The sequence below is a fragment of the Budorcas taxicolor genome, chromosome 1, assembly GCF_023091745.1.
Source record: "Budorcas taxicolor isolate Tak-1 chromosome 1, Takin1.1, whole genome shotgun sequence".
Classification (NCBI taxonomy): domain Eukaryota; kingdom Metazoa; phylum Chordata; class Mammalia; order Artiodactyla; family Bovidae; genus Budorcas; species Budorcas taxicolor.
The window spans coordinates 21,623,022-21,638,065 of NC_068910.1; the positions used below are offsets into that span (position 1 = coordinate 21,623,022).

At 45.3% G+C, this 15,044-nt stretch overlaps 1 protein-coding gene across 1 annotated transcript in view; it reads right to left on the bottom strand.

Annotated features, from left to right (window-relative positions):
* The window catches only part of CADPS (calcium dependent secretion activator), a 480,748-nt gene that overhangs the window by 51,440 nt on the left and 414,264 nt on the right, over positions 1 to 15,044 (bottom strand). Inside the window, exon 30 of the mRNA XM_052657031.1 lies at positions 14,612 to 14,695. Coding sequence (XP_052512991.1) covers positions 14,612 to 14,695 — 84 coding nt within the window. The remainder of the gene's footprint in view (positions 1 to 14,611; positions 14,696 to 15,044) is intronic.

A 15,044-nucleotide genomic window follows, 5' to 3' on the forward strand; every position in this document is an offset into this window, starting at 1 on the left:
GGAACTGCAGGCTAAAGGAGCAGCCTTTCTATTCCATTAGTAAGATCAGCTAATTTGCCTTGCATCCCTACATGTGCCCCTCTGTGTCCTCAGTCTCTAGTTCTTGTGCTCTCTTTTGTTGTGTGGCAGAGATGGAATGGGCTATACACGCACATAAGCCCCCATGATAAGCATCGCTTAGGCCAGTAACATGGGAGAAACATGAGTCCATCATTAATCAGCAGATTGGAACTATGTGAAAAAGGACGTGGGCAATTCTAACAGGGCTTAGAGGCAGTGTGGAGAAGCAGCTGAGAGCACAGACTCTGGGGTTAGACGACGTGGGGCCAAATTCTAGATCTACCATTTATTAGACAATTTACTTCACTTTTCTATGCCTCACTTTCCTCATCTATAAAATGGGGATAATAGAACTTTTCATGGAGTAGATGGGTTATTAAGTGACTTTTCAGAATAGCTCCTGGTTCACAGTAAGAACTATGTGCCAGCTCTTAATATCATTTCTGTTGGAAAATCAGGTTGTTCTAGGTTGTCAAACCTTTATATTGACCTTGGTCTGGCCCTGCACTATCAGATAGGTACAAGTGGCTATTTAAATTTAGATAACTGAAAAAGAAATGCAACTAAAAACCCAACTTTTTAGTTGAACTAGCCACATTTCCAGTACAGGTGGCTATTGTATCAGACAGTTGAGATATAGAATAGCTCCGTCGTTGAATAAAGTTCTATCAGACACTTCTGGTCTAGATTCAAGAGACATTCATACATATAGATTATTACATTTTTTAGTGATAAGATTGCAGAAGTGTATCATTCAATTCTCATATCAGAACACGAGATCAGTTGGAAGAAGGAGCAAGGTGAAGGAAGAAGCGATGGGTGTCAAGAGCCTCATCCTGTGGATGAAACAAGAACTTAAGGTGGGTGGGAATTATGTAAAGTGATAAAGATTCCAAGGGAGTGCTGGTAATATAGATGCACCTGTAGTAGAAGGGAGCTGGGAGGAGAAACCGAGAGGGTAAAGTGAGTAATGCTCTACCTACTACAGCAGGGGAAAAAATCATCTCTATGATCGATAAACCAGAAAGAGCAATTTAAGAACAGCACTTAGAGCTAGGAAGAGAAAAGCCAACTTGTTTAAAAGGGTCTCTTGAGGAATAAGGGATTGAGAGTGGAAAGAGATGGGACTGAGAACTGTTGCTTTTAAAAAATTATTACGGTGTCTCTGTTCTATTTCACATTTCAAATATGTATATTTCTTTCATAAGAAATTATTGCAAAAAGAATAAAACCAGCGATAGAATTTTCAGCATTCTAGCATTTGCAGGAAGACTGTATCTTCTCCAGGGTAACTTCTTCAAGGTTTTTGCTTGACTGAAATCATGTTTCTGAGCAGCAGAACCCCCCTCAATACATAATCTGGATCTCTAAGTGCATCTTGGGAAGAGGAATCAATTCCAAGTGCCAACCGAGGGACTGACGGCTTGGGGGAGACAGAATGTGCCAGTGGGTGGATGTACTGGGACTGTGTGTGCGGGTGAGCAGTTGAGCAAACCTCGGTGGCTCTTGCTTGGGGCCAAGTGACAATTACAGTGAAAGCCCCTTCCAACACTTTCTGAGCACTGGAGCAAAACACAGCCCTGAAGTGGATCTGGAATTGCAGACAGCATGACGGGTTCCCAGAGCTCTGCCACCAGAGGGGCTGAAGTGTTTCCAATGCTTGCTGCAGATCAAGGTTGTTTCTGGCCAACTGGGAAGCGCTGTGCCCGTGTCAGCGCCGAACTCATGCCGCACAGACGCACAGACGCTCACTCAGTGTGAGGCCATTTTCCTCTGCTTTCCTTTTTAGGAGGGCAGGATTTTAGAAGCGCTGTTTTTACCAGATGTGGGAACTGTGACCTCAAAAATTGTTTATGGGTAGGTCATCAGAAGGCTGCTGCTCAGCAAGATAATCACTGGCTTTCAAAATGTGATTCACATTTGAAAGACAAGAGTCAAGCATCAAAATGTTTTCAAATAAAATTTCTCTAAATTGCCTGTAAGTGGAACTTAAAACAGTTTTTTTTCAGATGAGAGAGACAGAGAGTATTGGATTCTAAATTCAGACTCTCACTATTGTTTTTTCAATGACTGGCTCTATGAATTTTGGGAAAGCAATTGTCTTTTCACAGACAACACAGAAAGAACATTTGATATAGAGTGAAAGGGAAAGTGTTAGTCACTCAGTTGTGCCCAACTCTTTGCGACCCCATGGACTGCAGCCCACCAGGCTCCTTTGTCTATGGGATTTTCCAGGCAAGGATTCTGGAGTGGTTTGCCATTTCCTTCTCCAGGGGATCTTCCCCACTCAGAGATCAAACCCAGGTCTGCACTGCAGGCAGGTTCTTTACCGACTGAGCTACCGGGGAAGTCACTTGATATGAAGTTGTACATAAAAATACGGATGCCTAATTTACAGTATCTAGCCAATTCTTTTCATAACATGTCTTCTCATTTTACAAGTGAAGGAACTATCACTCAGAGAGGTTAAGCTGCTTTCCCCAGGGAACACAGCTAACATAAGGCAAACCTGGGATCTGAACAAAAATGGATCTGACTTCAAAGGATTCATTACTGCATTATGCTGCCCCCTACCCTGCCACACCTTTGTTCACAAAACAATTTACCTAAGTTTGAGGATAAAATCCAGATCATGGCTTACGGATCTACTTTGAAAAGCAAAGAGGGTCTGCACTCAGTTGCTTCATTTGTGTCCGACTCTTTGAGACCCTACGGACTGTAAGCCTCCAGGCTCCTTTGTCCATGGGATTCTCCAGGCAAGAATACTGGAGTCGGTTGCCATGCCCTCCTCCAGGGATCTTCTTGACTCAGGGATCAAACCCGCGCCTCTTATGTCTCCTGCATTGACAGGCGGGTTCTTTACTACCAGCGCCACCTGAGAAGTCCAAGGAGGTAATATTATGATGATATTCACCTATCATCACAACAAGACTTCATATGTAACAACTGATGGAACCATCATGGATATTCTGAAATAACCTCTGAGGACCACTGGAGAGCTTCAGAGGGACTGGGGGAAGGTAGGAGAGAGCCCAGGCTTCCCTGGAAAGCCTCCTTAGGCAAGAACATGAGTTGCAGGGCTGCTGGTTGACTGCACGGCTTCTGTGCATGTTCATAAATATTGATCGTGATTAAACTATTATCATAGTAATGAGGGTAATAATACCTCCTCCAGCCCATCCCACCACACTACTCTAAGTCCCCACCTTTCATCAAACAAAGAGCTGCTGGCACTGCTGGGGAGTTGGGCAAGAGGCAGGGAAATGATCTCTATTAAGCAAAAGCATTCTGTTCCATGCGCTGATTAGGCGCCGGAGCCTCATTAACGAGGAGAATTGTTCGCGTCTCCTGTTGCTCAGGGTACTGTGCTCCGAGACTGGGTCCAGGAAGTGTATGTTCTCATCTCTCTTCCCCCCTGGGGCTTCCGAACAGATGCCCGATGGAAGGAGACCTGTTTTTCTTTCCACTCTCCCTCATTTCTGTCCCAACCATTACTTCCCAGGGAGGATTTCTGCAAGGCTCAAGGGCTCCTCCAAAACCACTCTTTCTTCTCATGCTGCTGAGACTCAACAATGGTCACAAGCTTATTATTTCCCTGGCACGAGGCTAAGCGATTTATTGGTAATTAACCCTGACACTGGGAGGGGTGATGGTTATTACCCTTTAGAGATGAGGAAATTGAGGCTCAGAGAGGTTTAGTGACTTTTAAAGGACCCCAAGTTGGCAGTGTCACGGAGCAGGTGTGTGAACGTGGGTCCACTGGACTCCAGGGTCTGTGCCCTCTCAAGGCTACTGAGCTGCTCTTCCATGTACTTATTGACGTGACATCCTCTCACTTTAGGGGAAACGTGGAAATGCAGAATGGAGAGCTTTAATTCTGGAAACTCTCCATGAAGGAATAAAGGCTTGTTTTGATTTGATTATATTGGGACTTGCCTGGTGGTCCAGGGGTGAAGAGTCTGCCTTTCAATGCAGGAGACGCAGGTTCGACCCCTGGTTGGGGAACTAAGATTCCACCTGCCCCAGGACAACTAAGCCCATGTGCCGCCCCCACTGAGCCCACCTGCCCTAGTGCCTGCAACAACAGAACCCACTGCAGGGAGCTCGCACACAGCAACTGTAGAGACTGCCTGCCACAGCGAAGACCCAGCACAGCCAGAAAATAAAGAAAAAACAATAGTAGGGGGCCCTTGCCCACTTCTGCCATTTTCGGGCTTTATCTTGTAAACATCTCTCAGCACCAAGAAGCCCAACTGAACGTAAGCTGGAAGAGGCCAGGGGCCATGTCTTACTCGTGTCCTTGCTTCCACATGGCCCTGGTGCTGAGCCAAGGTAGCCTGTACTGAACAGTAATGTTTCTACATGAGGGCACCACTTGTCACCCCTGCTGCCTTCCCCTATCCCTGCAGCTGCCTCACCTTGAACTCAAGGGTATACAGTGCTTCTACTGCTGCTGCCAGAGATAACCTCTTATAGCCAGGCGAGGTCTGCTACAGAGTGAAGCTTTTTTTCTCCCCCGCATTTTTTTTCTTTACTGCATCTCAGGTAAAGATCAGGGAAAACAAACACATTGATAAGACGGGAGGTCTGGGTTCTATGTCAAAATGACTTGCTCAAGTCATTTTCCTTCTCTGGTCTCAGTGTAAACAACTGCAGAAAGGGGTGGCTAGAATGTATCACAACTTCCCAAACTTTTGGCATCAATACCATCTTCCTGATTTGGGCTATTGCCCATGGGCCCTCTGTATGTATTGTATTTACTTATTTACTTAATATTCTCCTTTAAATGGGCTCACTTTTTAAATACTTAATTCTAAAAAGAAACCTGGTATCACTGCCGTAAATGGAAACTCAGGATCACTCTCAAGAAGAGAAGGTAAGCGTAAAAATAAATACAACATACGTATGACGAAGTTATTACTTTCTAGGTAGACAGGGTTGCCTGCTAAGGGTGCTGTCTGAGGCTGCTCATTCTCTCTGTCTCTCTTTTTGTTGGGCATGAAGATCTGAAAATTTGGAGAAGTCTGACAGGCAAACACTCAAAGGAAACTTTCTCCCTGATAGAAGGATATGGAGGGAAATACAATTAAAAAAGAAATAACTTCCTCACAACTTGACTGGTGTTATTTAATACTGAGTTTTTGCCACATCCGACACCTTCTCACATAACATGTAGACTGTCCGCTACATTTGGTAAATACTCAGTGATACACTAGGAAAGGCTGTCAAAAAGAAGGAGGAGGAGGAGGAGGAAGAGGAAGATAGGGAAGAAGCAGCAGAAGCAGCAGCCTTGGTTGGTAGAATCTGCTAATTTCTGTGGTATAAGCACTTTTACTAGGTCAATGTCAAGCTTCCAACAAGACATCACTAAAGGTGAACATGAAAAGGACTGCAAAGAATTTGCTCTTAACAGCAGGTAGAAACTGAGCACATCACTGGGAACAGTGGACCAGAAAATCTCAGGTCCTTGCTTTGTATGGACTCTAGATTGTACCTCTCAGTTAAAAGGAATCAAGTCTTTTTAAAAAAAGTCTTCCCTAGTCTACAACTCTAGCTCAATAATTCGCATAGAGCCATCATTTAAAACATGGTGGCTGATTAAGTAACTGACTGTAATACTCAGGACTCAGTGATATAACCACAGTAACAACCACAAACATACCAGTATTAAAACAAGCACTGAATGCTTGAGTGAAGTCGCTCAGTCCTGTCCAACTCTTTGTGACCCTGAATGCTTATCCCATTGCAGATATATAGCATTTTCTCATTTTATTTCTAAAAATACCACATAATCTAGGTATTATTATTCCTATTGTATGGGTCAGTAAATTAAGATAAGAAGTTAATTAATTTGTTCAAGATTATAATATGGTAAGGGGCAGAACTTGACAAGTAAGTATGGCTTGCTGTATGTTGAACTTGGCTCAATTTAACATTTGCTTGGAGAATGGAAGATTCAACTCTGGTAATGGAACTATTTTGATTAATAGAGAGGTATTCTAGAGATCATGTATGAATGAAAAGTTCCTGAAGAATTAAAGTGAGAAATGCTAAAAGTATACTAAAGTTAATGGAAAACATCTTTGAGGAATCCAATTTCTGGATATGGAAATGTGCTGAAATGGAAGTTATAAGAACTTATAAGAGAGTTTTGGTTGCTTCTGTTACAGAATAGTTTGGGTTGCTTAGGAGAAAAGATGCTATGCTAAGGACTGAACCAGTGAGAAAACTGCTCGTTAAAAGCATTAGGGTCATTTCAACCTTCCCACAGGTTTAAGATGAAGGAAGGTTGTTGTTGCTTATTTGCTCAGTCATTCAGTTCAGTTGCTCAGTCGTGTCCAACTCCTTGCAACCCCATAGACGGCAGCACGCCAGGCTTCCCTGTCCATCACCAACTCCCAGAGCCTACTCAAACTCATGTCCATCGAGTCAGTGATGCCATCCAACCATCTCATCTTCTGTTGTCCCCTTCTCCTCTCGCCTTCAATCTTTCCCAGCATCAGGGTCTTTTCGTTGAGTCAGTTCGTATCAGGTGGCCAAAGTATTGGAGTTTCAGCTTCAGCATCAGTCCTTCCAATGAGTATTCAGGACTGATTTCCTTTAGGATGGCCTGGTTGGATCTCCTTGCAGTCCATAGGACTCTCAAGAGTCTTCTCCAGCACCACAGTTCAAAAGCATCAATTCTTCGGCGCTCAGCTTTCTTTATAGTCCAACTCTCACATCCATACATGACCACTGGAAAAACCATAGCTTTGACTAGATGGACCTTTGTTGGCAAAGTAATGTCTCTGCTTTTTAATATGCTGTCCAGGTTGGTCATAACTTTTCTTCCAAGGAGCAAGCATCTTTTAATTTCATGGCTGCAGTCACCATCTGCAGTGATTTTGGGGCTCCCCAAAATAAATTCTCTCACTGTTTCCATTATTTCCCCATCTATTTGCCATGAAGTGATGGGACTGGATGCCGTGATCTTAGTTTTCTGAAAGTTGAGTTTTAAGCCAACTTTTTCACTCTCCTCTTTCACTTTCATCAAGAGACTCTTTAGTTCTTTACTTGCTAAGTTGTGCCTAATTCTTTGCAGCCTCATGGACTGCAGCACATGAGGCTTCCCTGTCCATCACCATCTCCCAGAGTTTGCTCAAACTCATGTTCATTGCATTGGTGATGCCATCCAACCATCTCATCCTGTCACCCTCTTTTCCTCCTGCCCTCAGTCTTTCCCAGCATCAGGGTCTTTTCCAATGAGTGGGCTCTTCACATCAGGTGGTCAAAGTATTACAGCTTCAGCAGCAGTCCTTCCAATGAATATTCAAGGTTGAAGGAAGGTTACGAATGGCTATCTATGGGACCCCCCCATAACATGCCAGGTATCATACAAGGCCAATGCTCACTTTGTACCTAACTGTTCCCTCGAGTCTCTGAGGTAGGCATTAGCATCACCACTTTACAGATGAAGAAAGTGAGACTCCAAAATGTTCAATGACTTTCTCACATTTCTGTAAGTCTGGGCTTCACAATCACGTCTCTTCTTCTACCTTTCTGGGGATAAGTTTCCCACTGCATGTGACTCAGAGGTCTGGTCAGAATCTCTATCTTTTAATTTCAGAACGATTATTTTCTGTTTGAAGCCATGCACAAGTTTGTTAGGCATTTCTTTCACAGCTGACCTATTACCCTATAGTTCAGCACCTCATGTTCTAAAGAAAACATTGGGTCTGTGTCATGTTCACCCTGAATACTTTATCTGTTTACTAAAAAATATTAAGGGAAATGGTTAACTTTGGATGCTTACTTTATTTCTTCTGAAGGGCTGCCTTGCACAGCAGATATGTTAATTGTCATGTGCGTTTTAACAAGGCATGAACTGGAATGAGGATGATGTCCTACTAGGTGATAAAATTATCTGTCACAGACCCCAAAGTGGATGTCAAGCTCTGAAACACTGGGGAGCAGCTGATGAAAGCAGTCCATAGAAGACACAGCAGATCAGTATTTTACAGTTCTTGAGCATTTCAGGGCAAGCTGTTTTTGTTTGGTTCATGTGAACAAAACACATTAGACAACCTAAGTCTTGCCTTCCACTAGTGGCTCAAAGCTTCAAAACGAGAAGACTGCAAACCCAACACTAGCTTGTAAAAGGCAGCTGGGCTCTCTATGTCCTCTCTTAACTTCTCCGCCTGAATCAACTTCCATTATGTCTCTATGCAAACCCTTAAATCCCATAACCACAGGCTCAGGATTAGATCCTTAACTCCATCCAACTCCATCCCTGTCATTTTCCCCCTTTGGCTCTGGCCCTACCCTGAGTCACAATGAACTTCCAGTTTCCAGAGTGTAATAGACCTTCGGGGCTTCTCTGGTGGCTCAGATGGTAAAGCGTCTTCCAGAAATGCGGGAAACCCGGGTTCGATCCAGGGTTGGGAAGACACCCTGGAGAAGGAAATGGCAACTCACTCCAGTCCTCTTGCTTGGAAGATTCCATGAATGGAAGAGCCTGGTAGCCTATAGCCCATGGGGTCACAAAGAGTCGGACACAACTGAGCAACTTCACTTTCACTTTTTACTTTTTTCTTCCCGAAGCCTTTGTACTTTGGACATTCTTTGTTTTCTTCTTTACCAGGTGAGAGTTGACTTATCTATTAGACCTCTGCTCAAACACCTTTCCTCTATGGCCTCCCAGGTGAGGCTGGGTCCCTTTGCGCTATGGTCCAATTGCATCAGCTACACTGAATAATCGCTACGCTTGTAAATTACTTGTTGGGTTAGGGTTAGGGTCTCTTTCATAGGAATATACAATAAGAGAGAATGTTCCTCTCATTCATTGCTAAGCTCCCAGTGCCTAGCACATAGTAGGTGCTTCATAAACATGTGTTGAATGGAGCAGCATAAAACTAAAGACTGTTCAGATAGCATAAAGGAAGTGGGGAGATGCTGTGTGTCTACTCCTTTGGTTTTACTGCAAAACTAATTGGCTGGTGGGTAAATTATAACATACTTTTGCTGGTGAGATGTGAGAAATAGATGACTCTTTCCCTTAAGAATGATCACATACAGTCGATGGTTCTGGGAAGAGTCACTAATTACCTTCATCTACGGGTTTCTTAGCTTCTACGGGGAATAACATTCTGGTGATAATTAAGCAGTAGATCTAAGGTGGAGTTTTATCAGCTGTGTAAGACTCAGCTGGGCACATTACTCAACTTATCTCATCTGTTAAATGGGATAATCATCATATCTATTACATAGGGTGACTGTGAGGACTGGATGAGAAAATGCATGTCATTCACTTAGCACTGTGCCTGGCACACGTCATGTTCAAAGCATGGAAGCATTTACTACCATGGCCGGTGCTTCTGTCCAAGGTAGGCACCTCTACTCTGAAGTGCAGAAGCCAAATGACTTGAATCACATGAACCTAGCATCTGATAATTTGATGAGGTTACCCTCTGAGGAAGAACCAAGACCTCTCTGTCTATACCGCCATCACCAGCCCACACTGTAAAAAGCCATTTCTCCCTTGCTGGTGTTCCCTGAAGCCAAAGGAAAAATGGAACGCCATCAGAGGTAACACTGATAAGTCAGGACCAACCTCAGCCCACGCTACACTTTGAACTGCTTCCTGATCAAACTGTTCTGTGGACAGAAGTGAATACCCTAGATCCAGTTCTGGCCTTTGACCGAGCTGGCAGTCGTGCTCTCCGGCCTGCCCTCAGGGGCTCTGCACTGAAGCAGTCCAAGCTGCTGCTTCATCTGCAGGAACATCAGCCCTGGCCTCAGACTCTAGCAGGAAGAGAAGCACGTCCACCGTATTTCATATCTAAGCGGCAAAACAATTACAATGCTGACAAAAGGGGAAAACGGTGAATGAGGGTAATTTGAGACCTAGGAGACGGGTCAGACAGTGGAGCTGGGGCCCCTCAACAGCCCTTTATCCTCCCTAACCTGAGCAGTTTCCATGCTATGCTGTGACCATCTCGAATGGATGTGGGTGATGGGGGGGAATCTTAGGTAAATTTTAGGGGGCTTCAGGGAATCTGATGTAATCATTCTGTCTGCTGGCAGTGGGTGCCTCTTACATCCTCCCTTTTCCTTGGAGGCTCCAGAGTGTACAGGGAGAGAGAAGGCTGGCCAAGCTGCAGGGCTTAACCTCCTGAAGCCTCAGTTTCATCATTTGCAGGAGAGCCTTGTTGCAGCAGGATTGTTCAGAGGATTCGACAAGAAAAAATATATTTAAAGCACTTAGCCCTGTGCCAGGCACTTAGCAAGTGCTTAAAGGATAGGAGCTGAAGCTCTTGTAGCTATTTTGGACTTTCAAATTCATCTACCATAGCCATCATCAGATTACACTGAGAGGAATTCAAAGCCAAGGGGTGGTCCTGTGTCCCAGGTCACACAGTTTGCTGGTGAGGGGCAGAGCTGGGGTCCCGCCCCCAGTCTCCCCACACTATAATGTCTTTCTTCACTAAATCCCTTACTCTCAGGACTCATCTGGCTTAGCTGAGTTCTCCATAAATCACACTCCTCAAGCTTCCCACCTTTGTCCCCTGCAACTGAATCTACCCTCTACTCAATCCCTAAACCCTTCTGATGGTCCTTTCAAAGTACCCTGTGAAAATGTCTTCTCTGCTTTCCTGCCACGTGGCCATGGCAGCTGTTGTTCTGTCCAGAAGCATCTCCTCTCCTTTTTACCCATGTCTGGTCCCTTTAAGTCTGGTTCCTCCATCTTCTCCTCGGAGAGACTGTCCAGGACCATCACAGCTGAAGGAACACCGCGCCCCCCCACCTTCTCTCTGTCTCCAGTTTGTGGTCTGTACAGCAGTGGCCCCAGCCCCAATAACTTTCTCTTCTTTTTCTTTGTCTCCCATCCTCAGTGTAAGCTCCCAAAGGACAGAGAACATGCCACCCGCACTCACTGCTGGGTCTCTGGCACTGACATGATCTGCAACACACAGGTTTGGGGTAAACACACACCAGGTGAGTGAATGCATGAGCCAACAGATGGATTCTAGAAACAACAATTTGGTAACACCTGGAGAGGACCAAGGCAAAGATTCTAACTTGCTGGGAGGACAACCTGGACACCTGTTTGGCCCCCTTCTTGGCCTCCTAAAAGAACAGCGCCAAGCTACCCACAAAGACAGGGAGTCTTCCAGGCAGGCAACCCACACAAAAGCACATCTTGCAGTCGGGGGAAATGGGCGGATGGTTGCTAATTGCGACTTCCAACTGGGCTGATCTTTCAAAAGTTCGAAAGGCGCCTGCCTCCCTAAATCCCGGGCTGCTACCGCTGCTGGGGCTGGAGGAGAGGAGGGGTGTGCCTGGGCGCCTCTCGGGCTGGCACGGAGAAGACACATCTCCTCCTCCCTCCTCCCCCCAGCTCCTCTCCAAGAGAGGAAGCAATGCAGATGGAGACGAGAAATAAATATTCCTGCCTGCTCTGTGCCACTGCAGACGTTTTCCAAAATGTCTGGCTTGGACCATGAAATCAAGCCCACCCAGGAAAGGAGGCGCTCAGCGGGAGAAAGAGGGGGAAAAGGGTGGCATATTTGTCGGTACTTGTCAGCTTTCTGGGGGGCAGAGCACACGGCTCAGACTTGGCAGCCCCCCCGGGGCGGGGATGCGGTGAGTGCACAGTAATGCTTAAGGAACAGAATCGGAAATGGGAGCGAGTGAAGGAAGCCCTGCCAGGCTGTCGGCAGCATCCCTAAGCCTTTGTCCGCGGTCGCAGGACTCCTGGCTGGTCCCCCTGTCCTTGGTGTCAAGGCCTGGTCCACAGTACCTGCTGCCTCCACGCAGCCCTCCGACCTCCACCCCGCTCTGGGATGGTTAACACCACGGCGCCGCAGGCAGTCTTCAAAGGCTCTATGAGATTCGGGCAGGAGCCCAGGATCCACGTGTGGAGACATTCCTGCCACCTCTCTGCATAGCTTGCCTCCTCCAGCGCTGGAGCACCGGCAGGGATGAGAACACAGGCTGCAAATGATAAGTGGGTGCTTCTGGCCTTGGGGGAGCCGAGAGTGTGGGAGGAGTGTCATTAAGGAGGGGAAGTAACGGGCCCACCAACAGCCCTGCAGTGTCCCGCAGTGACAGGAGCTTCACGAGGCGGGCTGCGCGGCTGCAAATGTCTCCCAAAGGGGAGATGGAGAGGCTGAGAATTCCAGCACGAACATTCTGGCATGTGCTGGGTCTTCTTTGCTTCTACCCCTGCTGTGAGAATCCCCCTGGCCCCATGTTCCTGTCACCTCCGGACCACCTTTCACCAGGTCCCCTGGTAAGCAAGGAATGTTCCCCTGGCATTAGGGTGGGGTCCTTAGAGGACTGAATTCTGCTCCAGGAAGAGCAGAGGGGCTTTTATGGTTTGCACTGGTTCAAATCCAGTGCAGCGAAAACAGTTGCTCAAAATGAAGACTCAAAGAAAGTGGTTCTCTTTTGTGGGTGTCAGGATAGCGTTTTCCAAAAGTGCTGCCTATAGTTCTGCCTCTTTTCACCATTTCCATGACTTCACTGAGGAATGAGAGATTATCTAATATTTCCTGCTCGTGTGCCCTGAATCCTTCTTTATGAATCTTTCCTGCTCACATGCCCATCTGCCTTCTAGTGTCAGGCAATTGCCAGCTGAATGCCACTCTCTCCAGGAAGCTGTTTGGTGGTGGGGAGAAGCTGGCAGAAGACCTAAGTTCCTGTCCTCATTCCTCCAGCTGCTGAGTGACCTTAGACAGATTACTCCCTGTCTCTGGGCCTTGGTTTTTTGGTTCATCAAAGAAATGGGTTGGACAGGGTTCCTTTCGGCTTTGACACATCATGCGTGGTCCTACTGAGTGAATCAAACTGCTGTTCTCTGTCATCATCCTTTTCCCATCCCAACTTTGTGAACAGATTCCAGAGACCAAGGCCATCACATTTTAAGGACTAAGTTTAATCCTTACACTTGGGAAAGTCAGAACTGCATATCAAAATAAGCTGGGCACATAGATAAAGCATATACATACAATCTAAAAATTGCTTTAAATGTTTTCTGTCTACACTTCCCTTAATTCCCAGGAAATCTAATATATGTATTAGGGAAAGACCAAAGCAGGATATATTTGCAAAGAACTTGTAACTATGTATTAAGTTTGTAATGCATAATCACCTTCTTAGTTATCTTTTATTAATCAAGGCTGCCATTTACTGAAACCTACTATGTGTTATGACTATGCCAAGTCTTTCACTCACATTATTATCATCATGACAGCTCATTACAGAAGAAATTACTTACTCTCCACTTGCCTACAACATTGGTAGTTGATGTGAATTAACACAGAGAAACATAAAGCGAAAACAAAAGGACGCAATTGCATGCCTCCTACAAACCAGAAGCAAACTCAGGCTCAGAGAGGATGAGACAGCTACTCTAGATCACACAGCTGGTTAATACAGGTAATGGGATTTGAACCCAGGTCTGCTGGATTCCACAGATGACGATGTGCTCCTCCTCTGGCCCGTGCTGGGCTCTGCCTTGGCATTCGATGCCTGTCTAGGAGATTCTTCATCTCCTAGAAGAGAGGTTTTGAAGGACCCATAAATAGCAGGTCCTAAACTGACTGCCTTTCTTACGGTGTTGTGAGAGGAAAACAGCTGGTCTACCAGCCAGCAAAAACCTTGCTGTGAGAAATGGCAAGAAAGCACGCAGCGGCGGTGCCCACCTCGCACAGAAGGAAGGGTGAACTGGTAGCCCATTTAAGCCACCATCTCCATGGATCACTTACCTACAGAGAATGAGTCTGGCTTCTGCCAATGACCTATCACACTTCTGTGTCCACGCGGCATGTTGGCACAGAATTAGAGCTTTTCCGAATGTGCACAGATTGGATCATGCGCAGCAGAAGTTGTAAACTCCCAAGCCCAGGCCAGTACAGGAATGAGCAAAATGGCAAGCAAAGGGGCTACAGGGAACTGGTAAACACCTCTCTGATCTGTGGGGCCTACCGACTGAGCTCCAGCAGACTGCTGCAGTGCACACATGCAGACCGAAGGGTGCCGACTGCCTGCCTTATGAAGAAACCCCCCAAAACTGACATCTCTGAGTTCTCTTGATTCTTAAACGTGGGCAGCTAATTCAGTAAAGAAAAGTGTACCGGATATGGTGAGGACCAAACAAAACCTACTTAGGAGCTCTATCTGACTTTTTGATCTCTGCTTGGTAATCTCTAAAATTAATTCTCCTCATTTGCAGGAAAAGGAGCCCAGAAATACCTAAGCTAGCTAAGGTGAGCACAGACTGGCAACCCTCTTTGGATACATACATGTATTAATAGAGACATATATGTCTCTGTGTACATGCATATACATACATACATATTATATATTCAAAATTAAATAGAAATGATTTGGATTACTTGTTGTTATGAACTGTTTTGCTTATTTTCCTGTGTTATTATTATACATTAGCAGTTGACCGCAATGAACATATGTATACAAACCTAAACCAAAATGACATAAAAAGCACCTCGCTCCTAAACCCAACCCAAACTAGAACACACACCAGGAAAGAAAGAAGCTCTTTACTTACGGTAAATGACAGAAAAGAAGAAAACAAAGTCCCCTCATCATATCTGGACAATTTTGCAAGCACTCCTTCCAGGATTGTAACGAACTAGCAAAATAGCAAAAAGGGAAAAGAATCATTATTTCAAACTATAATTGCTCATAATAAAGAGCAACATTTCCCAACCTCCCAGGGACCAGCAATGAGCTCTTGCTCATTTTTAAGTTCTATTATTTGGTTCCTGTCTTTGGGGAAAGGAAGAGACTGCCTTTACATAGAAATATTTGACTTATTCGGCTTTCTCTTCATTATTATGTGATTGCAAATATAGAGTGTTACAGAAGTGCAAAGTGACAAAATATTATTGAGTTGCATATAGCATGCGATAATATTAAATGTACTTTTCAAAATCCAAAACTGCGCAAAGCAGTTTTTACGTTACATATTAGCACTACAT